Here is a 25,140-nt window from a genome sequence, read left to right as displayed (position 1 = left end):
GTATTAAATTTACAGGCTGCCAACATAAGAGATCTTTCAAAATCTCAAGAGCGGTACAACCTGTTGGGACAGATGTAGACCCAGCGTTCCAAAAACAAACGTGTACTTAAAAACAAAATAAGCATTAACCGGCATCTTATGTTTTTATTTTGTGGTTATACGAGGTTTAATGATACCCATACACAGACAGAATATCAAGTGCAGACTTAATTCCTCCTTATTTGTTGTGTTTAGACTTTATTACACACCTGTGTGTAGTTTGTCAATCTAGAGATATGAAGAAGTTGGATCATGTTGTGTTTGGAAGCTGCAGCCTGTTGGCTTTAGAGCAATGTTTTGTATTTACTCTTGGTGCTGCCCCAGGCCGTTGTGCCCTAAACAAGTCATTGTGCATCTGCTGCACATAATCCACACGTCCTTTAACTGTGTATTTGGGAGGCCGGCACAGTGTAATGGTGCTCTTACATGTTGCTATTGATCCATTTGTTCAGGCGCAGGACCAAGTGGCTCGATATCTGTGCAAGTAAGTTCGCCTTCATTTCCGAACTATGATCCCGTACAGATGGGAATTTCCTTCATTGTTTGACTTGTTTTATCCGTCACACCCAAACACTTTCTGGGCCTGATTCATTAAGGAAAGGAAAGCAAAAAAATGAGTAATTTTGCACCTTGGCAGAATTCTATTGCATAGGAGGGGGAGGTAAATTTAAAATGTGGGGATCGGTTTATAGTTGGGGTAGGGCATGTTCTACAAACATATAAAATAAACAAATAAAGTTATCAAGTGTGTGCTACATGAAAAAACAAACAGTATTTATCTTATGTGCAAAATAATAAACTAATTTGCACCCTTTGCATTGTAACATGGTTTTGTCCAAGAGAAAACGTACTCATTTTTTTGCCTTACTTTCCTTAATGAATCCGGTCTGTGTCTAGTCACTGGTTCCCAGCTTATTGGTAGGATGAATTCTCAGTCTACAAAATTGGGTGGTACTTTTCCCTATGCACATCAGACTTTCATCACTAGGGACAAAATCATCATCATCAGTTATTTATATAGCGCCACTGATTCCGCAGTGCTGTACAGAGAACTCATTCACATCAGTCCCTGCCCCGTTGGAGCTTACAGTCTAAATTGCCTATCATACACAGAGAGAGAGACTATGGTCAATTTTTGATAGCAGCCAATTAAACTACCAGTATGTTTTTGGAGTGTGGGAGGAAACCGGAGCACCTGGAGGAAACCCAGCAAACACAGGGAGAACATACAAACTCCACACAGATAAGGTCATGGTTGGGAATTGAACTCATGACCCCAGTGCTGTGAGGCAGAAGTGCTAACCACTGAGCCACCATGCTGCCCACATAAATGCAGGTATGCAGGTTATTAAGGCGCTTTATACTGAATAACTTATATTAATATGATTTTCTGAGACCATATCACTACGTCACTATTATATTATCACGTTTACCTTGGAGAGGATACGGTTACAAGACACTGCCATGGTTTAAAATTCATATGTGAATGTTTTTCTATTAGATTTAATGTCATTGGGCGTCACCAGTTTTCTTTTCTGTTCATACTGCGAGTGTGTATTGTTCGTCCATGCTGCTCCATGGCTTATACTTGGAAATCAAGAATATTTTTAAAACCCTGTTCCTGAAAATAATTTCTCACTGCATCTCCATCCAAAAACCTGTTCTCTCTTATTGCAACACTGGATCTTGGTAAAAAAAAAAAAAAAACAAACGTCAAAAATACTTCTGAATACATCCGGATTGCTGACGATGTGTTATATCGTTACCAATGGTTACATTTAAACCATCACTTGTTTATTTTTTCAAGGGAGTTAAGGAATTTTAATCATTGGCCATCTAGCAGAATGTAGTTGTCTTGTGTAGCAATTTAATTAATCAACTAACCGTAGGAATACATAAGAGTGAGATCCTGTAGTTCTTGAAGTCTTTGAAGTAGGAATAATTCTATATTAGAATAAATTCAAAATGTTGGACCCTTTGGTCCATTGTAGAATTTAATCCTCTCTGAATGCCCTTGTGAAGTTATAAATTAATGGCTTACAGGGTAACTTGTGACTAGGACGCAGTCTATAAAACAAATTAACTTTAATTATGTGGCACAGGAGTTGAAAAACAATGGTCATAAAATCATAGACAATACCTTGTTTGTACTATGTGCTTGTTAAGTGCTCCATTGAATAATACTGAACACTCCAGAATGCTGCAGGAAACTTTAAAATCTGCACAAAGTGAACGCTTGTCGGGAATTGTGTGTACAGGTCGAATAGTATACATTATTTCTTCGTTATTGTTGTTAAATCACATTTATCAAGATTTAAGAACAAGCAGCATTAATGCATATGTGTATGAGTCCTTAAAATCAAAATATAATTATTTGCCTTTTATTTATAAAACACCAAAACATTTTGCTTTGATGCGCAAAAGTTTTTTTTTTTTATATCTACAAAACCTTAAAGGGTCTGTAATTTAAAAGAAAATACCCTTGTCAACTTCATACCCCATTTCCTATGATGTCACACTTATCGTTTGCAACTAGGCCACTATTTTTAAGCTAATAAAGGAATGAAGGGAAGGCAGAGAATGGTAACTGTACTGAATGGTGAGCTCTGCAAGCAGACTTACCCACATCATTATAAAATCTAGTCCTATAATTGAAATAATATTAGATTCATGCCTTTAATATTTACATTATTTACTTACATTACAAATGCAAATGGGAAGTAAAAATATAGGGTCTGAGTCCCTTTCAAAATATACAAAGTAGCATTATTTAAAATAAATTGTCCCTTTAAAATAGAATACAGTTCTACTAGGGCCTGATTCATTAAGGATCTTAACTTGAGAAACTTCTTATTTCAGTCTCCTGGACAAAACCATGTTACAATGCAAGGGGTGCAAATTAGTGTTCTGTTTTGCACATAAGTTAAATACTGACTGTTTTTTCATGTAGCACACAAATATCAACTTTAAATTTCAGTGTACAAATAAGCTATCAAGTATTTGTGTGCTACATGAAAAAACAGTCAGTATTTAACTTATATGCAAAACAGAATACTAATTTGCACCCCTTGCATTGTAACATGGTTTTGTCCAGGAGACTGAAATAAGAAGTTTCTTAAGTTAAGATCCTTAATGAATCGGGCCTCTAGTTTGTAATTGCTCTAATGTCACAATTAAAAATAACCTATTAATTACATTTTGTTTCTGCTTCTTTTTTTTTTTCCTTTTTCTTTTTAGGTGTTTATACTTGGTGAGTTCACTTTGTAATTCATAAGTGAGACTCTTAAAACCAGACATTGTTAAATTATCAAAGGCTCCCCTGGTTCCTTCATTAAGAGTCTCCTGAAATAACAGGCCAGGCCATGCATACAGTCCTGGGAGCCGGACTAATGTAGCTAAGCTCCCCTTTGTGCGGACAGGAAGAATACCAGTGTAGCAATAACAGTTTGTTTTGATGGTTTCCATTAGATATCAAGTTGACCATGAATAATCTTGGCTTCACTCGTACTAAATCCCAGGATAAAATTAAACCAGACATTATTTCTGGCTGGTTATCAAGAGTAGAGTAGGTGCTGTGAACCCAAGTGAACCACGTAGTGGAAACCTCACTTCAAAATGTTTCTTTGTTTTATTTTCTAGTTCTGACCACTTGGTTAAATAGCGTTCGTTCATCTGATAATAAATATATTCTCCATTCTAGGCCATCACCTGATTTTTTTTTCAGCAAGCGTAGTATTCCTAGATGTGGACAAGGAGAATGTATAATTTTATTAATGTACATGATTTGGTTACTGATGACCAGTATACAACACAGAGCTGCGTTCTAGTCAGTAGTATACGATGAAACCTCACATTCTGGTGACCAATATACAGTGAAGAGCCACATTTTATTGACTAGTATACAGGGCGAAGGGCCAGCCTGGTGACTGGGGCACAGGGCGAAGGTCCAGCCTGGTGACTGGGGCACAGGGCGAAGGGTCAGCCCGGTGACTGGGGCACAGGGCGAAGGTCCAGCCTGGTGACTGGGGCACAGGGCGAAGGTCCAGCCTGGTGACTGGGGCACAGGGCGAAGGTCCAGCCTGGTGACTGGGGCACAGGGCGAAGGTCCAGCCTGGTGACGGGCACAGGGCGAAGGTCCAGCCTGGTGACTGGGGCACAGGGCGAAGGTCCAGCCTGGTGACTGGGGCACAGGGCGAAGGTCCAGCCTGGTGACTGGGGCACAGGGCGAAGGTCCAGCCTGGTGACTGGGGCACAGGGCGAAGGTCCAGCCTGGTGACTGGGGCACAGGGCGAAGGTCCAGCCTGGTGACTGGGGCACAGGGCGAAGGGCCAGCCTGGTGACTGGGGCACAGGGCGAAGGGCCTGCATGGCGCACAGGGCGAAGGGCCAGCCTGGTATCAAATGCAAATCCTGATTCATCATCATCATCATCAGATATTTATATAGCGCCACTAATTCCGCAGCGCACATGTGATCAGTAGCCTGTATATAGTACACAGCCTCACTCAGATGATTAGTATGTAATCTGATGGCTGATTTATACTGCAGAGCCCCATTCTAGCGCTGTGAACGCCTGTTGGAGTTTATAGATGGAAAATGCAAACTGCGTAGCCAATGACAGTGTTGATGTGCTGAATGCAACACCTTCCACCCCGCCGAGAACCACTGTTCCATTCACCCTGCAGTGGTGTTGAGCATGCTCAGTTCTTTTACTTTAAAAAGGGGCTTACACTGACATTTCAAATATGCTGGATTGGTTTATTCTACAACATGAAGGAAAGTGAGGATATGCAACATGGATGAGGTTTAATCTAAGCGTTTCATTATTTACTGTTCCTTCTAATTTATTTATATGAAGCTATGGCAAGATCTTGTAAGCGAAAGTGTTTACATTATTCTGCAGCCAAAAACACGGTGCATTGTGTTTGTGACAGGACTTGGAACGTATTTCCATTATGTGCTTCCTTGGCTGGATAAGCTGTAGGTGCAGCCTCTGTATACTGTACTAATATTTACATGTCCTCAGGTTTGAGCATGTCCTATTCTGCCACATGCCCTAAATGCATTGTAAGTGGCGCCCAGGATGCAGTGACTTATAGGGGTATTACTATCTGTACCAGTTCCTCATGCATGCAATACATGTCCCCAGAGACTGTTTTACTGCGGCCACTCACAAGTGTTGTTTAAAGCAAATGCTATCAGGCAATAACTCTAGCCATAACAGCCCAGGCAATTGCTTCAGAGCTGGCAACATAGGAGACGCAGGGGCACATGCAGGATTTGTAGAGGAGGGGTTTCCACACTACGCCGCCAGTGGGCGTGACCAGCATGCATGGGGGCGTGGCTATAATTTTAGACAGTGCTTGGCTGCTCTCCAACTCTTCCTATCTACATAATATACATGGGCAATGCTGCGTGCACTACTGTTAGGTGCACACAGCTCTCCCTTTTCAAGCAGAGCCGTGTGAAGCGGGGGCAGGGTCCAACCATCTCAATTATACAGTGCCTCAGGTTTGGAGGGGGGTTTCCAGGCACTAGGTACAACCCCCCCCCCCCCTTCGGTTTGCCTATGAGAGGCTACATAGGCCACAAATCTTCTCTTGAACATCGCAGAATCATAATTTTACCTTCAATGAACACAAAATAAATTTACCTACGAGTAGACATTAAACATCCCTCTAAAATATTGATTGTTTGGGCCAATACTTAATTGCTGTGTATTGGCTATTAACAAGTGGCTCTACTGTCTTATGTCCCCAGTTGAATGGAATAGATCAGCCACAGTTTTGTCATTCGGGTCCTGTAGAGTGGGCGGAGTCTCATGGATATAATAGCGACTTTCAGTCCATAATTTCTGGGGATAGTCCCAGACACTGTAATACGACTTTAACAAGAAAAACGAGCAGGCTGCTTGTATGTGCCACAATCTAAAGTCATATGGCCCAAATAGGAGGCTGCACTGTAAAATGTTGTGGTCATAGCCCATCGCGGATATTTGTGTCACTTGTGTTGGTTATAGTACTAGAAGCAGGAAGAGCCTTTGTGGGCAGATAAAACCGCACACAGGATACCTGTTTCACAAGATAATGTCACTGTAGAGGAAAAGAAGTTTGGATAGCAATCCGGGAGGATCTTGTTTACAGCGTAGTCCGTTGCAGATTGTCACACGTGACCTACTAACCTGCCCCATGTCTGGTCCATCTTACTACTTACATCCTCGGGACAGGAAGGTGCTGTCATGTTTTGTGTATTTCCTTTGCATTAGCCGTAGCTTGCAATGAAACAAAACACTGTTTTAGCCAAACACATTGTCCCTTAGTGGTTTAAGTGCGTAGTGTCCTCTTATTGATACAAAACACACCGGAGGTTAATTAAAAGCACACGATTTTGGAAAATGAATATTATTAATATATTTTATAAGTCATCTCACAAACGAGATCCCTCCGCAATAGTCTCCAAGGGGGAACATCCAGGATTCAAAGTCTGGCACCAGTTTAACAATGCTCAGAAGGTCATTAGAAGAAATGTATTATAGGTCCATTATTTACGAAGAGACCTAGGGGTCTATTTATGATGAAGTGACAATAACCTCAATTTTCTATCTCTGCTTTTTAGCAGCAATGCAAAATATAATATTGCAGCAATTTACCATTAAAGGTTTGTTATACTGGGCTCTCGGAGATGCGGACTGGCAGTGGTCAGACTCCTCTGACCGCCTCGCTAGCCAGCCTTCACCGCGTGTGCGCATATATCACCCGGCTTGGCTGGTTCACATATGGGCAGTAGAACTGGAAGCCTGAACTTGGGCTTACAGTTCCACTTTCAATTAAATATAAAAATAATTAAAACAAAATTAGTTAAAAAGTGTAAAAAAAATAGTTAAAACCATTTTACTATAATAAAAAAATTCAAAATAGGAAAGTACTTTATTTGAACAATAAAGCATTTTTCATGTACTAAGCCACTGCTGTTGCCATTCTGAGATGGTTCCTAAAACTAGGAGGTCAGCAGCTGTCCTTGTTAAATAGACTTCCCCAAGCTTTGGGGAAGAAAACTGAGGCCTTAAGAAGGTGAAGAGCACTGGTGATGTCTTCAGTGGAGGAAGAGCTTACCGGAGAGAGACGTATACTGGAAGTAATATCTGGAAGCCCCTATCTCGGTCATGCTTATTCCACTTTTCCGACTAAGCAATGTGCATTTATAGTCATGGAACATCTCAGTGGAGCCGGTCTAGAGCGCAATCTGACAAGTAGGGGACCTCTGGACTAGACAGTTGCCTTAACTTTCTCAGAGAAAGTGTGTGGGATTCCGTTCCTACATCGTCTGGGAGTCATGCATAGGGATCTGAAACCGAGCAATATTCTTATTGGTAGAAAGGGTCACATCAGAATATGGTCTGTCAGCGGAAAACATTTCTGGGGAAAAAAGAATTGATGGATTTGTAGGAATGCTGAACTACATGGCACCAGAAATGGTAGATTGTGAATCCTATTGGTCCGCTGCTGATTGGTGGATTTTTGGCATCATACTTTATTGAATGTTAACTGGAAAATATCCATTCTGTGCGGGTTTGAGGCACCAGATAAGATCAGTATTGTTAGGATAATCCAGTAGACCCCAAGGAGCTGAGATTGGAGGCTAAAGACATCTTGCCTAAACTGGTCACCAAGGAATGGCACACCTAATATACATGCGTTTTATGTAAGTATTGTCTGGGAGAAAGTAGAGAGCTATCACTCGTCAATCGAGGCACAGTCATGCCAGACTTGTGCCCATTCTTATCTGGAGATCCTAAGCAATAGCAACTGTCCAGAGGATGCCCAATTTATCCAGTTTTATGCCCAGAGTGGTCCTTGTAGCTGATCAAAATACAGTAGTGGCAAAACCCTACGTATCCTCGGTTACCTCTGCAATCCACCTTGTTAAACAAAATAAATATATATATATATATATATATATATATATATATATATATATATATATATATATATATATATATATATATATATATGTATGTATGTGTACACGCCCATACAGGCAGCTATATTGCACCTTGTCACAAACCAGCACTTTCCGGAACCTGTGTGTGACAAAGGGTTAATCACAGCAAACCCATCTGGTCAATCTAGTAATGATTAAATTCCCCTCTTTAAATCACACGCTTACTATTTATTGCAAAACTGCCACAAAATATTAAGTTTCACAGACCACACTGTGAGGTAGTCTTGGGTTGCTCCCCTTGGTTAGAATATCGCCACAACTTATATTCCGCTACAATGAAAATGTAAATCGATCAACATTATGATTAGCCAAATAATACCCTGTATTTCAGTTATGTAACAGCAGAAGAAGCAGCACTTTATTAAATGGAATTTAATAGGGTAAAATAGTCACAATGCTTAAGGTAACAAAAATTATACAAAAAAATATGACATACAGTATTATAATGCAAGAGTGTCTTAAAATAAAAGGAGCAAACATACAAAACGTATTTTTGTGTAGCTGCAAATCTTCAATATGAAATTGACTCCGAAAGAAATGACAATTTGTATAAAATACAGTGGCCTTTTAAACATATGTTCCCTCAGCCTCAACTGTAAGGTTACTCAAAGAGGCAGTGTATATATTAATATGAAGAGAACTATTCATCTGAACTATGATTCTGTGATGTTCAAGAGGAGACTTATGGCCTATATAAGAATCTCTAATTATTCAGGAATAGTTAGCGATTTTTATATAGACCACAAGACTTCTCTTGAACATCACAGAATCCTAATTTTACCTTCAATGAGCAAAATATAAATTCGCCTACGTGTAGGCATTAAACATCCCTATAAAATATGGATTGTTTGGGCCAATTCTTATCTCCTGTGTATTGGCTATTAAGCTTAACTCTACACTCAACATATTTGATTTGTCCCAATTATGAATAATATACAACAGATATCTGGAATATGACTTCTAAACAATGTTGCTTTAGTATCAAATCCAGAGGGTGGCGATAGATAGTCCTGTAGCAGGTTGGTGTCTGAGGAGACGCTGAGACCCCCAGCTATAGCTCCCTGCCTGCTGTGACACAGGACATAAGTGACAGTAGGGTGTTTGCCCGCAGCAAATGGTCACTTATTTCAACAAAGCTTGTTAATCACTTTATTACTTGTCGGAAAAATGTGGTTAGAAGATGACCCTCCAATTGCACCTATTGGCCTGTCGTTTTTGGACCACACTAACACTGCAATGGAGCCGCAAGGGATATTGATGGGGACAGGATGGCTGGATTTTGTCTGATTTGGTCTCACGCCTGTATCTTCAAATGGAATGATAACCCTGTCCAGTCCTGGATCGGCCTGTGTGTGGCTTCTGCTTTTCTTCTGATCCTATGCTTCCTGACTTCACACAGTCATTCAAGTTGATAGGTCATCACCTCCCAGAAGATGCAGATTGCTCTAAACACCCCCTTCCTCCACACACTTCAAAACACATGCACTTAAAAATACGAAGCGGATAGCACAGACTTTTAGTGAAAGTTCTAATTTCATTTTTTACAGCAGTGGACCCCAAACTTTTTTCAGTTCAAGGCACCCTTAAGGTCTCCAGAATTTTTTCAAGCCACCCCTATGCCAAAATAATTGACAATTAGTCCCCCGCCTTGCTTACCACTGGCCCTGGCCGAGGCACCCCAGGGAGCCTAGGCGCACAGTTTGGGAACCACTGTTCTACAGAATGTTGTCCACCCATATTTTAGAGGGACAGGCATGGGTGTTTAATAAACATATTCCTCTACAGCATGGACACCATTAATAGTGAATATCCCTGGCTCAATCACAGCTGTGTCATCTCTGTGCTCCTGTCTGTAAACACATTCATTCATTGACATCAGCACATTCCGTCCCCATCAGTGAGTGCTTCAGTAGCAGGATAATCTGATATCTAGTGCAGCAGGCAGTAAGGTAGGTATGTACTCAGTGACAAATGCTGCTTAATTAGATCTATTCTTTGCTGTCAGCACATGCCTTCCCAGCAGGGAGCGTCATTCTGCTAACTGACAGTCTGGCTCCTGTCTGGGCAAAACAAACAGCAAGACACAAGTTACATGTCAGAAATAGCACGGGAAGCTGGCTTTACAATAGGCAGCCTTGTTTCCCCCTGAGAACATGTGTTAAAGTGTGTCACCAGCATACGATGCACAGCAGAATAAACACAGGCTGGTGTCTCTTTCTAGGAATCCGTGTTGATATTGTAGCCCGATCGCTGTTGTTGGTTAAATGCACAATGGAATCCTCTCCGCTAGTTAATAAGCCTCATTTATCACTGTCAGTCTGTAAACAATCTTGGGGGCGTTCTGATAGTATAGGGCAGCACTGATATAATGGTATTAGAGCTTCCTCACTTAGAACTGTCATCATTTTGTTTTATTTTTTTGTATAAAGGCACACGAAATGACATTGAAAAAAATAGAAGCACATATAGTATTTATGGCTCAGAGAAAGACCTGGAATTAAATTTTTGCTACACATCCTGGGATCCGGATATGTGAATTTTTATTAATACTTGCCCAATCTCCATTGGGCCTGGCCACGCACGTGCCGGCAGTGGGACGAGGTCAGATTCTAGGGGGTGGGGGGCAAATTGGACAGATCTTGACATTCAGTGCTTGGATAACATGGAGACGCGTTAGCGAGAGTGGTATATTGGCGAGACAGTATACAGAGGCCGGCAAGGACCGTCTGCAGACTGGAGTTTGTGTATGCCAAAAAATGATCCTGTTGATTTTAACGGAGTCATTCACGGGCCTGCTAATCCTTTTGGGATTATATATTCACTAAATGAAATAAATAGGGGGGGGGGAATGGACTTGAATTTTCCATCACCTCTGAAGTGGCAGAGATTGATCTCACCTGATACTGTTAATGATGTGTATTTCGCACTTTCCATTTGCATCTTTGCTGATAAAAAGTGCAGTTGTGGGGCACATTATGACCTTTATCATTAAAAACATTTCAAACACACAAAATAATAAAGACAGTCCTGATGTCCCCTCACACCCGCAATATTGCAGGATAAAACGGTAAAACTTGTATTGAATGAGTGGGGGTGGCCCTAATGCATACTTGCCAACTATTCCTCGTTGGTTTCAGGGAGATCCCGGAGGAGGTGGGTGTGCGGGGGCGTGACTTGACGAATCACATCATTTTGCCCCCCCCCTCCTCTAAACGATTGTCACAATTTTGGCCAATTACAGCAGGGGGTGGGGCTAAGATTGCGTGATATTTGCTTCATTAAGCCCCACCCCGGCCACTAATCTAATGCAGCGGCGAGAACCAGGAGGTTGCCCTGCTCTCCCGGGAGCCCGTGAGGTCTCCCAGAAATGCAGGAGTCTCCCGGAAATTCCAGGAGAGTAGGCAACTATGCATTAAAGAAAAGCAGCTAATGAATCTCTAGAGACTGAAGTGTCTTTTACATTTCTGTCTCCATTACTGAAGTCATGTTGTCTTACCTGTCAGTCTTTGATTAAATCTTGGTCTCCATGAAAATGGCCATCTCCATAGGCATCAATACATGGACATAGGACACAATTTCTGAACTGTGTCATCATGCCACAGATGGCGAAGCCAACCACGTCTTGTACTGGCTCAGCATCAGGGAGAATGCCAGACTCTTCAGGGAGTGAGGGAGATCACCCCTATTTCAGGGAGTCTCCCTGACATTCAGGGAGAGTTGGCAAGTATGCCCTAATGTGATAGTGTGTTTGTCTGTGAAGTGACCTCTAACGATTGCCACAAAGCACATTTTCAGGTAGAGTCGCAAGTCCACAAAATTAGGTGACGGCAGGTTCAAAACCCAGGAAGGGGTTTTTAAACTTCCCTTTGTGTATAAAATGGGGGCACCAGTCAACAATGAAAGTGATCCCCAATGCCTGCAACCCATTTTGTTTGCCGCAAAATAATCCTGAAAACATGGTTTATGATTCCACTAAGAACTAGTAATATCATTAAGGCATACAAAGGAAAACACTTGTTAAAAATCCATACAGCAGGCATCTGTGTGACGCCTCCGTAACTGATACATGGACAATACTGTAATACACTATTTAAATAACAAATACTTATCCTGATTTAAGCTAACTGGCTGTCCTTGTAGCTTATATTCTATTTGCTTATTAATATCAGTAGGATGCAAATGTGCGGATTATTCAGCCTCCTTTATTTTGGAGGAGTTTTACTTTTAAATTGCTTTTACAACATAACAACGAACAGTTAATTTATATTCATTACATGTTTTCATTCTGTTCATGTCGGCTGTTCTAGACTTGACTGCATTTGACTTTTCGTTACAGTGTTTGGCCCATGGAGGAGATTTATTAGACTGTGTATCACTGTAGGAGCACGATTTATAACATTCTTTACATTCCGCAACTGGAGGGCTGATTACAAAACTTGTATAACTTGTCCATCAAACTGCACATTGGTAAAATAAACTATGTTTTCAGATTCAATGTGTAGTAGATGGGTTTTTTCACCCAACTTACTTAAAATTTATATTGCAGAATTACATGTTACCCACACCGAGACACAATAAATATGATTTCTTCCTCAATTAGGAATTCCAAAACTATAAATGTTTCAACCATTATATGTTGGACAATGTTCATACAAGCTTTAAAAGTATTTTGCCAAATGTCTATTTATGGTTACTCTGCTTTTCATACGGATTATCTGTAATCATTAGGCAGGCCCCGCTCATGTGACATTATGGAAAAGGGATATACTTCTGTAATTCTTTGGGATCATGATCATTTATTTATATAGCGCCACTAATTCCGCAGCGCTGTACAGAGAACTCACATCAGTCCCTGCCTCATTGGAGCTTACAGTCTAAATTCCCTAACACACACAGACAGACTAGGGTCAATTTGAGAGCAACCAATTAGCTTACTAGTATGTTTTTGGATTGTGGGAGGAAACCGGAGCACCCGGAGGAAACCCGCGCAAACACGGGGAGAACATACAAACTCCACACAGATAAGGCCATGGTCGGGAATTGAACTCATGACTCTGTTGCTGTGATGCTGAAGTGGTAACCACTAAGCCACCGTGCAGATAACGTGACTCGTTAATTAAAAAGGCAAAAGATGACAGAGATGATGTTGACCTATGCGGTCAATTCCGTTCAGATAACACCGGCAGCAGAGCTGCACCAATTGGAATTAATCAGACAGAATGGTAAATTTAGTCGGACGGTGATGTATACAGACACATGCGATTTCACCATGGGCTCGAACAAGGAAGTTACCAGCATCCATGTCAGGTTACCGTTGTTTGGCCCAATTGCCGAACGGCTGGTTATATGGCGGGTTTGGCCACAATTTGCATTTTCAAATTTACACAAAGAGCGTCTAAAGATTTGAAGGCTGTGGGAAAGTCTGATTGAGTGTGGTAGGGAATCCCATAAGTGAGGAGCAGCACAGGAGAAGTCTTGTAGGCAGGAGTGAGAGGTGGTTACCAGAGACGAGACAAGGCGCAGGTCAGAGGTAGATCTGAGAGGGCGGGAGGGAGAGTATTTTGATATGAGATTTGAGATGTATGAAGGGGTGGTGTTGAGGGCGTTGTAGGTAAGGGTGGTGGATTGATGATTCAGAACAAACAGATCTATTAGCTTCATCAAATTGATGAGGTCCCACAATGAGACCCACCATTCTGCTTGGTGGGTAATTGGGAAAGTGTTCCATATCACAGTGGATAAGTAAATTAGTCATGTGGTATAACGACCCTTGGAGATTGTCAAATAAGCAGAAGACTGAAATGTTTTGTAATGTTTACCTCTGAGTCCTAGGCAGAATTATAGCACCTGTGCCACAAATTACAGCGAATCCGTGCCCCTATGTAAAGTGTCTGCTCTTTCAATGCTAATGAGTGTTTCTGAAGCCTGTACTTGGACAGATACAGGGTTAATGCTTGTTTAAAGGCTGCCCAGTTGATTTGTAGTGTGTAGTGTCTGTCTTCACAGCCAGGGGTGTACATAACCCAATTTGATTGTATCTTTGTCACTTGAGCCTACCTTGATATTTGAGTACATAGTAGAAATGAACAATACTCCACAGTGATCCTCCCCTAACAAACAAACAAACAATGCTCTTTTTTTTCTTTCTTCTGTAGTGATGAAAATGCACGAAAAGATCTGAAGATTTTGCCGGCCCTCCCCACCAGAGCTCTACAGGAACACCCCTCTCTTACCTACTGGTATGTGTACAACCTGCAGGGATCTGATTTGAAATACAGAAACATTCGTCTGGGTGACTTGTTGGAGACTGCTGTAATGCTGCAGGCTTATGTATCAAGAGATCTTCTTGCGATCTACAAACCCCATAACATGCATTGACAGCCACGTGGGCGGAGGTTCTGTACTATTTGGGGTGTGGCTGGTTACATATAGTTCTCCCATTAGTTGGTCACTCATGTTTGATAATACTTTTCATGCTGTTTTATTTTCAGTGAAGGTAGAGTGATCGAGCATTGCAGAAAACTAAAAGGTGTCACTAGAGGACAAGCAATAGTCCGGTAAGAAGTGTGTGTGCAATAAATCTATCTATCTTAGTAATTGTTGTTCTGTTTGAAACCTATTTTGTATTCATATTACACAATATACTACTTTTAAAGGCCATAAAACTAAAATAATATTTGCTTAGCTGCTTGCTCTGGTTGTAGCATCTCTATTGAATTGTACCAACACAATGGATTATAGCCACTTGTTTCAAAGACACGTAACAAAAGTGCTAAAATGTTGAAACACAGTTGTAAGAAAATGAAAAATGTTGTTGGAAAATTAAAACATTATAATATTTACACGGGACAGACCCCTTTGTTTCCTGGTCCGCTTAAGTCCAGTCTGTGTTTCCTATATTATACTTTTTTTGTGTTCTAATCTTGTACATTTTCTATTGTTCATGTGTTGCTATATCTAATAAATAATTTATTTTAGGTGTGTATGGTCAGCTGGCCTTTAATATCTGAGTGGGGGGCAGTGAGACTGTTATCATTGGAAAAATATGAGGGAGATGTTGCCTATAGCAACCAATCAGATTCAAGCTATAATTTTGTAGAATGTACTAAATAAATGATAGCTAGAATCTGATTGGTTTTTCAAACCCGCCGGAAAACTCTCAGCTTGATACATTTACCCCTTAGTGTTATTTTCAGTGTCTTGCGTTATGCTGAAAGAGAATCATTTAAATTTTATGTGGCTTAATGAACTACCTAATGTGCGTTCAGTTCTGTGACCAGTAAAGGTCTGCGGGCAGTGCATTTATTCCGTACAGAGTAAAGCTGGGTACACACTACAGAAAAGTACTGCAGATGCGATTTCTATGACGATTTTTACCAACGACTGAAAGTCCCAGTGATCATGCAGAGATATATGTACACACCTACACGATTTACCTTCAGGTCTGTGCTCTTCATCTATCATCACCATCGGCTGATAAGATCGTGACTCTGCACACTCTCCAGAGATCTGCCGGTCGTGAGTGCGTACACACTTCCACATTTGCCCGACATTTTTGATGATGATTTTTAGTCAGTTTTTAAAATCAAACCAAACGGTGTAATGTGCTTTGGTATTATTATTATTATTATTATTATTATTAATTTTTATTTATAAGGCGCCACAAGGTGTCCGTAGCGCCGTACAGGGACAAACAAGTTACAGTACGAGGTGAGACAGCACAGTACAGTAAACAGTAAGCACAGTAACTCAGTAAGCTCAATGCACAGCTAGAGAGGGCGGGGGAAGGGGGAGGGAGGATCCGCAAACAACAGAGCCCAAGAAGGAGGGCGTGGAAGACAGGGAGACCCCCAGAGGGGACGGGGGGGTGGAGGGTCCTCGAGGAGGAGGGCTAAGTAGCTGGAGAGCAGAGTTAGGAGTGGTGGAAACAGGAGGAGAGATGGCCCTGCTCAGAGGAGCGTACAATCTAAGGGACAATAGAACATGATTGTGGAAGTCTATACACTAATGCAATATTGGACCTAACAGTCGTTTATCGTGTGATTGGCACTATAACATGTAGTGTGTACCTAGCTTAACCTATGGTGACTTGTGAAATCTTTATACTCTTCAATAGTGGTTATATATGAGGAGTAATAATACAGTAGAGTTCTAAATAATTGTTTACTGATGTCGTTAGAGTTGTCCAATCATAACTGAGGACATTAGTTCTCTGATTAGAACATACACAGGGGTAGTTCTAGGGCAGAAATATGTTTGTTTGCTTTTTTAAGGCAGGCTGTCATTCAGTATCTGCGTTCAGGGTGCAGCCTTTCAGGGACATTTTTCAACCTCCCTTTTTATAATCACCGCAGACTCCATTGTATGTAAAAAAAAATAATGCATTCTAGGATTGGAGCATGTATTCAAATATATTTGCTTCCCTCGGTGTGAAAAATGTTACTTGCTGCTTACACACAGAGGAGGAGGTGGGTAGTAATATACCTCAGAGATGTCACTGCTTCTAGGGACTCGATAGGCTACTGTCTCATGAACATTGGTTCAGGCTACAACATGGCTGCCTCCGCTGTGCATACAGCAGACACACTCTGTTTATGAAGGGTATATAGTGTTACTGTGTTTAGTATTTTATTTGACTTTTATCTCATTGTACTGTTTCCCCCTCTTACAGGTACATGAAAATAGTGGAAGCTCTGCCCACATATGGTGTACATTACTACAAAGTAAAGGTAAGTCACTATCTAAAATCACAATCATAAAATTGTTCTTTTGTGGTTCAGAGAGTTTATTACTAGACTAAGACAAACCCTTTACATAAAGAAGAAAAAAATAAATACCAGCCATATCTAGTGTTTTGATCTTTTATTAAGATTTTCTCCTACCATATGAAACACTGGATGTTTTTATATTGCTTTCATTTCCTTTGCGTGCTGTTTGGATAGATTACAATTGAGTTGCATTCCCCGTTACTCGTCTGTAGACAGGATATTTCATGTGCAAATGTGGTTCAGACTGTCTTACATATTCTGTAGAGTGAAAGGAGGGCACTTTTATTTACCCAGTGACTTTTAGGGGCTTTAAAAAAAATCCTTACCTAAACACAGTGGAGGCGGCCATTTTGTGAGCTGTACCTATATATATATATATATATATATATATATATATATATATATATATATATATATATATATATATATATATATATATATATATATGGGAATGCAGCCCATCCAATCACAAAGAACCAGTGACATCACTGAGGCAGCCATTTTGTGAGCTATACCAATATACGTGAGAATGAAGCCCATCCATTCGCTAAGAACCACTTACTTTACTGAGGCAGCCGTTTGGTTGGCTAAACCAGTATTCATAACCATGCAGCCCATCCATTTTATTATTTCTACCCCCAAATTAATATTGTTAGCGTTCCTGTTGCCTTTTTGGGGAAAAATAAGCATACACTATGTTAAGGTTGTTTTGTAACTGACCTGGAGCTGAATATTTAAGCTGCTATGTATCAAATTGGTTTTAAAATATAGTAGTCTGATCTCTCACACCTCCCTCCCTTCCTTGTTCAGTACCAGGGGAGGGCTGGCAAATTTTAGCCATGGGGGCAAGGTTCGAATAAGCAGCCTATTAGGAACATTTTAATGGGAAACATGTAGGTGGCTTAGTGGCCCAGCTCAATGTAGGCCACCATGGGACCGGGCCAGTGGGCAGACGCCCCCCTGCCCCTCAGCCCAGCCTGCCCCTGGTCAGTACAATAGAAATTGATAGGCAGCCAGGACTACTGTTCGTCATACTTGCCGACTTCTGGCAAGGTCTGTCCGGGAGAGGGGCGTGTCTAGAGGGCGGGCGGGGCGGGCCAAACCCTTCATTTTGGCTCCACCCCCCGCGACAAATATGCCATTTTGTAGCGGGGGTGGGGCCAAAATTACGCGATTCACGTCATTTTCGTCCCACAATTGCGGGATGCGGGAGATTTGCCAGCTCTCCCAGGAGTCCGTGAGACCGACCCGAATTTCGGGAGTCTCCCGGGCATTCCGGGAGAGTTGGCAAGTATGCTGTTCGTTTTAAGCATTGTTGTAACAACATTGCAGCTGTCTGCAAAACAGTCTTTACTTAGAGCTGCAGAGACACATTTAAGTCTTGTTTTCAACCTTAAGGGAACAGAAAAAGGTTAAAAATGTTTGCAAGTTATTTTATCAAGTAAAAGTTGAGTGGACATCTCCTTTAAATGGCTTACAGTTTTACTGACAGCGTAAATACGCGCTATAGAGACTGCTGGGGGCATGACACAGCCTCCTGCTTCTGAAAGTGAAAGTCATTTATATATTTCATGAGCTTAGCATAAAACGAGTCCAGATGTTTTAGATGAATTTACATTCTGCTTTTACAACTTCTACAATTTTGTACTTTGCTTTTTTGATTTTATAGCTGTCAGTGAGTTTAGTTCATGGAGGTCAGAAGAGGATTGAAAGTTTTGCAACTCTGTTCAGTTGACTTAGTGGAAAGTTAAAGTAGCAGCAACTATGATTTTTTTTTTTTCAGTTCCTCTTTCCCCTTGAAAGTGTGGGATATAAATAACCGGTTGTAGAAGTACAGTAACAACTTAGTAATGCAATGTATGTTGTATGTGTTTAGTGGAATTTTGTTTTGTTTTTTTTTACTTGTCTTTGTATAGACAATTTTTACAAAGCAGAAATTGTTAGGTGACAGCAATAATCAAAATTCAAAGAAAACAATATTAGCTTGTGAAAACATATATGGATAAAGACGAATAAGTATAATCAACTCTGCATAGTGTATATAATGTGCTGGACTTCATCGTCGGTTAATTATATAGCACAAGTAATTGTGCAGTGGTACCTGCCCCATTGGAGGTTACAGTCTAAAAACATACACACACACTCACAAACACACACACACTCACAAACACACACACACTCATAAACACACACACCACACTTTTCGAAGTGTGGTTGGAAAACTAGAGCACCTGGAGGAAACCCAGGCAAAACACGGGGAGAACATACAAACTCCACACAGAAAGTGCCATGGTCAAACTTCTGACTCCAGCGCTATGTGGCAGAATGCTGTAATCCTGTACCGTTGACAACATTAGTATGTGATACTATGTGTTAAACTGGATTTGTCTCCACACAGCGGAGGCAGCCATTTTGTAGGTTGCAGCAATTGAGACAGACTTTTTTTTTTTTTGCCCATATGTTAGTCAGCATCTCTTACATATAGAGCAGGAATAGTCTGCTGATGGGATTCACTTTGATTCAGATACCTGAATGGTATCTTACAACATATCCGTTCCCGCATACTGTCCTCACCACACTGTGCTGTACAGCATACTTGCCAACCTTATGTTCGCTGGGTCTGGGAGATCCTGGAGGGCAGGAGGGGTGTATGGGCGGAGGGGGCGGGGCTTCGTGATTTGCGTCATTTTGGCCCCGCCACCAGTGACATAATGCCTGTTTTGGGCCTTTCTTACAGTGTAAAAAGACCCCAAACAAGCACTACATCACTGGGGTCGGGGCCAAAATGACACAAATCACAAAGCCCCGCCCCCTCCTCCCATACATTCTGGCTCTAATTTTATTGAAGTTGGCCGATGGGCCAGATGCGGGGGAATCTCCAGCTCTCCCGGGAGTCCGTGAGACTGACCCGAATTTCGGGAGTCTCCCGGACATTCCAGGAGAGTTGGCAAGTATGCTGTACAGTGTATAGGAGTTATATCAGCATTCACACCTGCCCTCTTAGGAAGCGCTCCTGATATTGGCCAACTCAGAAGCAACATAAAAATCCAGGAAAAAAGCAGCAATAAGTTGCAGACACTGTAAAAGTTTATTATTGTGAGTAGACCAGAATTCACAATTGATTTATTAGCATGTATTGAATTTTCAGGTGATGCAAAATCACAAGTTGATGACTTTCCAAGTCCAAACATAAAGGGGCCTCAATCTGCTGTCCTGGGGGGGGACAATCTATAAATATAGGAATTTATAGTGTCAGTGATTTTGCTGATGTTTAGCAGGAAGCCTTTCACATGTAAGATGCTGGTGTGTTTGTTGTTTTATCAAACTTATTTCCTGTTCTCATATCTTTAACCACCAGAAACTACATTTTCGTTGAACTGTTTTGGTTTAGAGGTGGTGGAATTTTTCTCTCGTAGCCGCTGTACATTCCCTTTACCTGGACGGATTCTTCTATATAGTTTGATGATTTTTGAATTGTTCCTGTCCCATCTATACACAATAATGCTCATAACCAATGTGCAAATCCGCAGCACAAATGCTTTATTCTAACACTGCATGCCCCAGATTTGTATGGAAATCCGCTCGGATTCGCAGGCCAAAATGGTATCACCTGGGGCAGTGTAATAGCTTACACTGGGTGATAAAAGGGTGTAGCAGAACCTGCCTTGTTTATTGATGATTTGGCACAAAAATGATCCTAGTTCTGCACTGAAGTGGAGATGGGAGATTTTGCTTTGCGGGACGGGATTATGTAAATGAGCTGTCAGAAGTTAGGGAGGCATTATTTTATATTCACTGAAGCGCCATCCTCTTCTGGTTGTGGATAGGGCCGTCTTTTCCACTGGGCAGTTGCCCGGGGGCCCCACGAGTATAGGGGCCTCATAGGGCCCAATAGAAAAAAATCTATTCACCCATGTATTAAGGCACAGCTGTACAGCATGTTTTTTAATACACTGATTTTTTTATGCAGGTACCAATAAATATAAACTTAATTTTATTGATAATTTACATTATTATTCCTATGTGTGGTTGGGTAGGTAAGGGGCCCAAGTGCACTGCTTTGCCCGGGGGCCCATAATGTTGTTAAGATGGCCCTGGTTGTGGAGATGGTTTCTGCCATCTTGGAGTAGCCGTGTGTGACCTGGTGTTTCAGTTTAGTATCCTGCTCACTGCTGGACATGTACCCCATGTGTGGGGGCAGCTGCTGTTCACCCAGGAGGCCGCAGAGATCACCAAAGGAAGAGCAGAGATGGCAACATCCGTGATAGGTGGAATTCCCAGGTCCGGCAGCTGACCTGAGATGTTATTAGACCATCTAATTATCTACCCCGGTCCTTGATTTAAGGACAGTCCTTGGCACCACTTTGTGACTTCCCGCTAACGTCACAATCTATAACTGATTTTATATTAGTGAGAAGATGATTATGTGGGGGGCACAGGGCTGGTCCACAGTGCAGCCATCTCCAATGGCCGTCCGCCTGCCGACCAATCTGTACTTTAGGGTAAAAACACGAAAGTTGAAATTAGTGAAGAGAAAGTCATAAAGTGGGATGTAGGTTTGACTTTGAAGTGATGTTTTTACAGTTTCCACTTTGCACATTTTCGAAAGAATTCGCAAACCCACAAATGTCGACATAAACTTCCTTTTACGGGGTGTTTCCAAGGACTTTACATGCACTGAAGAGATGAACTTGCAACACACAGAGTGACATTCTCATGACTACTGATTCAGCCCCCAAAACAGCTGTTTCCACTGTAAGTTGTTATCTGGTACCGTCAGGGGCAAACGCAGGATTTGTAGAAGGAATTTCCACACCACGCCGCCAGTGGGCGTGACCAGCATGCATGGTGGCGTGGCTATAATATTATACAGTGCTTGGCTGCTCTCCAACTCTTCCTATCCCCATAATATACATGGGCAATGCTGCGTGCACTACTGTTAGGTGCAGCTCTCCCTTTTCAAGCAGAGCCGTGTGAAGCGGGAGCAGGGTCCAGCCACCTCAATTATACAGTGCCCCAGGCTTGGAGGCAGGGGCGAATCTAGAAATTTTTTCTACCCCGGGCGATATAGGGGGGGCGATTTAAGCCCCGCCCCTTTCTAACTTCTAAGGCAGCTGGCGGCTGCACAGTATGTGCAGGTCCGTTAGGCAGTGATAATGTGCTGTCCCGCTGCTCTGATTGTGTTTAAAACACAATCAGAGCAGCCGGGCAGCACATTATCACTGCCTAACGGCCCTGCAGAGTGTGCAGCCGCCGGCAGCAAGCCCCTGCTAGGGGGGGCGATCGCCCCCCCCTGGATCCGCCACTGCTTGGAGGGGGGTTTGCCTATGACCGTTTATGAAAGTAAATCTGTGATTCTCATGGCGAGGTGTACTCGCCTTTATCAGCTGTCACGGAATTGGGCAGGGGGCTATTGTTACATACATAGGGCCAGTCTGACAGACAAATCAAACATTAATATATCAGTGTGGCTCTTCCTTTGGTAAAAATGAAACAAAAAAGTTGCTTACAAATATTTGAAGGTGTTGTTTGTAAATCAATTGTAAAATAATTCAAAATAGTATATTTTGTTTATAAAACTCTGGAAAGTCTTTTCCAGAGAATATTGAGTCACAGTCCCTGTCTGATTGGAGTTTACAGCCCAGATTCCCTAATACACATACACGCTGCTTCGGGTAGTGACCCCCTCCACACTTCTCTTTAGGACAGTGTTGGCTAACCTGTGACACTCCAGGTGTTGTGAAACTACAAGTCCCAGCATGCTTTGCCATTATATAGCAGCTTATTGCTGGAAGGGTATGCTGGGACTTGTAGTTTCACAACACCTGGAGTGTCACAGGTTAGCCAACACTGCTTTAGGGGGTACCCCCTTTTTTTCCCTCTCAGGGGCTCTTTATTATTATGGGGTCTCCTTCCCCTCTGTTTATGTGGCCACACTGTAGGGTAATGTCTCCCTCAAATCTGCCCCATGCCACTCATATTATCTCAGTTATGATATTCTGTGGCCCCTCGTGGTACCAGGCCACAAATCCTCTCCCCAAACTTGCTAGGGGACCCCTGGACCCCCCTCGGTCCCAGGTCCCCGGCTGTCACTCCGTCCCCACACTTCTACCGCGCTTACACCGGTCTCGTGTTGCTAGGTTACCAGTCCCTGCTGAGCCTCCTCTGGGTCCTAGTGCCGGGGCCACAGTCACTGGGAGGTGTGAATAATTGCGCCACCCAGGTTTTTAAATACCTTCCTCTCCTCTGATTGGCAAACTGCTGTTTGAGCTATTTTGCCATTCAGAACATAAGAGGAAGCATCAATCATATATAAATTAATAATAACCGTTAGCAGTCACTTAATATTATTAATAATATTATATTTGTTGCATAATGTGGCATTATATACTGCCAGATTAAAATAATGATTCAATAACTTAATTTTTTTTATAATTTTTTTTTTTTCCTCATAAGTAAATTATAAATTAGTTTTGCACCTTAATAAATTAAATAATAACTGCCTCAATAATTTATATGTGACCACCAGAAAAATAGCCAAAAAACGGTGGTTTGACTAAACCGCCCTTTAGTAAATGTAGCCCTGTGTGTACATTAGGTGACATGTTGTCACACTCCTGAAGACAGAACAGAGTGTATTTTTTAACTTTATTTTAAATGGATGACAGAGTGCTTAGTAATTAATATTGCTGTCTATTGATGTACATTTCCCCTCAGAACAGAAAAATACGTTTAGTTGCATATTAAGGCTTTATGTATGAATACAACGTTATAATTACCGTATTTGGAATTGATCCAGTTCGTATTTTTACAACAATCCGTGATGACTGTGTTTAGACAAACGTATCGACTCCAAGAATGCAAAACTCAGATTCTCTGTATGGGACCCACTTTTGTTGTTCACAGATGAGCTACTGTTGTGTATATGGGTTTGTACGTATACTCTGATGGTACCAGCAGAAATATGAGCACATCCATCATATGAGCTTCCCTGTTGACACAGAATTAAAGCTGCGTTCTCCGTTAATTATTACATTTTCACTTAGCTGTTCCTTCCGCTTCAACATGTTCACAGGTTCAACGTGTGCGTGTATCGCCCATGGCCCCTGTTTCGAGCTTGGAGTTCAAAATTTGAACTTTGTGTTCGCCATTCTTATTTGTGGTTTGCTGATCACAGTGGAGGTCCGCAGTTGTGGTTTGCCGTTCGGCTTAAAATTTGTGTCTTTTTTGTTTTTTTTCAATTTTAAACACAAAATAAAAATTTTAATTTAATAAATACGTATTTTATAACTTTTTTTTTTTTTAAATCGAGCTGTGAACATTATCGTGTTTGCCTTTCAGATTACATCCAATGCAATAAAAAAAACCTCCCAAGATTATTTCATTAAGTTTAATTGAAACATGTTTGAGCTGGTTCACATGAGTGCGAATTGGCTCAAACAGACTTGAACCTGGTCTAACCGGCTCAAACATATTAAACCGGTCGTCTTTTTTTTTTTTCCTAAAAAAAAAAAAATGTAACCAGTTCCAAGATTCGGACAAATTTTAGAACCGATCTGAGCATCTTTATTTTAGCTCACAAAATTGCGTCCACCACTGTGTGTAAATGACTGGTGCTTTTTAATCTTCACCCTCAGGGGAGGAGCACTATATAGCAAAGCAATACCTCTAATGAGAGTGTTCTTTACTTTGAAATTCAATTGTATTTCATTTCTAAAAATATTAACGCTAACATGGCGATGATGGTTCTACTTTTAATGACAGACGTTTTGACTTAGCTCTCTGTCCCAGAGTTTACATAAAAGCGACCTCCTAAGAAAACAATACTATCTTTGTAAAAGTCGGTCCTAAAGAAAACCATCCTTTAAAAGCAATTACTGATGTTTGCGGAATGTGTTCAAACCTCTTAGCAGATGATTCCGCGCGGGGTACACACAGGTTATGCTGTCTTTCCAAACAAGCAAAGAATCTCTCATGTGTAACTAACCACAATGTCTATTCTTCTTCTGCAGGACAAGCAGGGGATCCCCTGGTGGTTAGGAATTAGCTTCAAGGGAATTGGACAGTACGACATACAAGACAAGATAAAGCCTAGAAAGGTATTTGAATTATTTTTTTTTATATATAATTCGTTACAAATTCATGTTCTGTACCAAATACTCACCACTGTAAGAAAATGAGGCATGCGTTAAAGACATTTGTCAGTTTCATATTGTCTTCCTACAAGTTTTGCTATGTCGCTTTAGCTTTTTGACCTTTTGTGCATTTTGTTTTTTTGGTATAGTTATTTGTTTTGTTGCCCTTCGATGCAACAAAATCTGGTATCTGGAAAC

General features: G+C 41.4%; 1 protein-coding gene across 4 annotated transcripts in view; it reads left to right on the top strand.

Annotated features, from left to right (window-relative positions):
* Nucleotides 1-25,140, top strand: part of FRMD4B (FERM domain containing 4B) — a 211,150-nt gene that overhangs the window by 151,552 nt on the left and 34,458 nt on the right. For all 4 annotated transcript variants that reach the window (XM_075183422.1, XM_075183420.1, XM_075183421.1 and 1 more), the window contains exons 8-11: nucleotides 14,195-14,278; nucleotides 14,531-14,596; nucleotides 16,711-16,768; nucleotides 24,820-24,906. In XM_075183422.1, the coding sequence (XP_075039523.1) occupies nucleotides 14,195-14,278; nucleotides 14,531-14,596; nucleotides 16,711-16,768; nucleotides 24,820-24,906 (295 nt within the window). The remainder of the gene's footprint in view (nucleotides 1-14,194; nucleotides 14,279-14,530; nucleotides 14,597-16,710; nucleotides 16,769-24,819; nucleotides 24,907-25,140) is intronic.

Source organism: Mixophyes fleayi, chromosome 8 (genome assembly GCF_038048845.1).
Source record: "Mixophyes fleayi isolate aMixFle1 chromosome 8, aMixFle1.hap1, whole genome shotgun sequence".
In the NCBI taxonomy this organism is placed as follows: Eukaryota; Metazoa; Chordata; class Amphibia; order Anura; family Limnodynastidae; genus Mixophyes; species Mixophyes fleayi.
The sequence above is the reverse complement of the archived record's forward strand: the minus strand, read 5'-3'. Positions and strand labels throughout refer to the sequence as shown.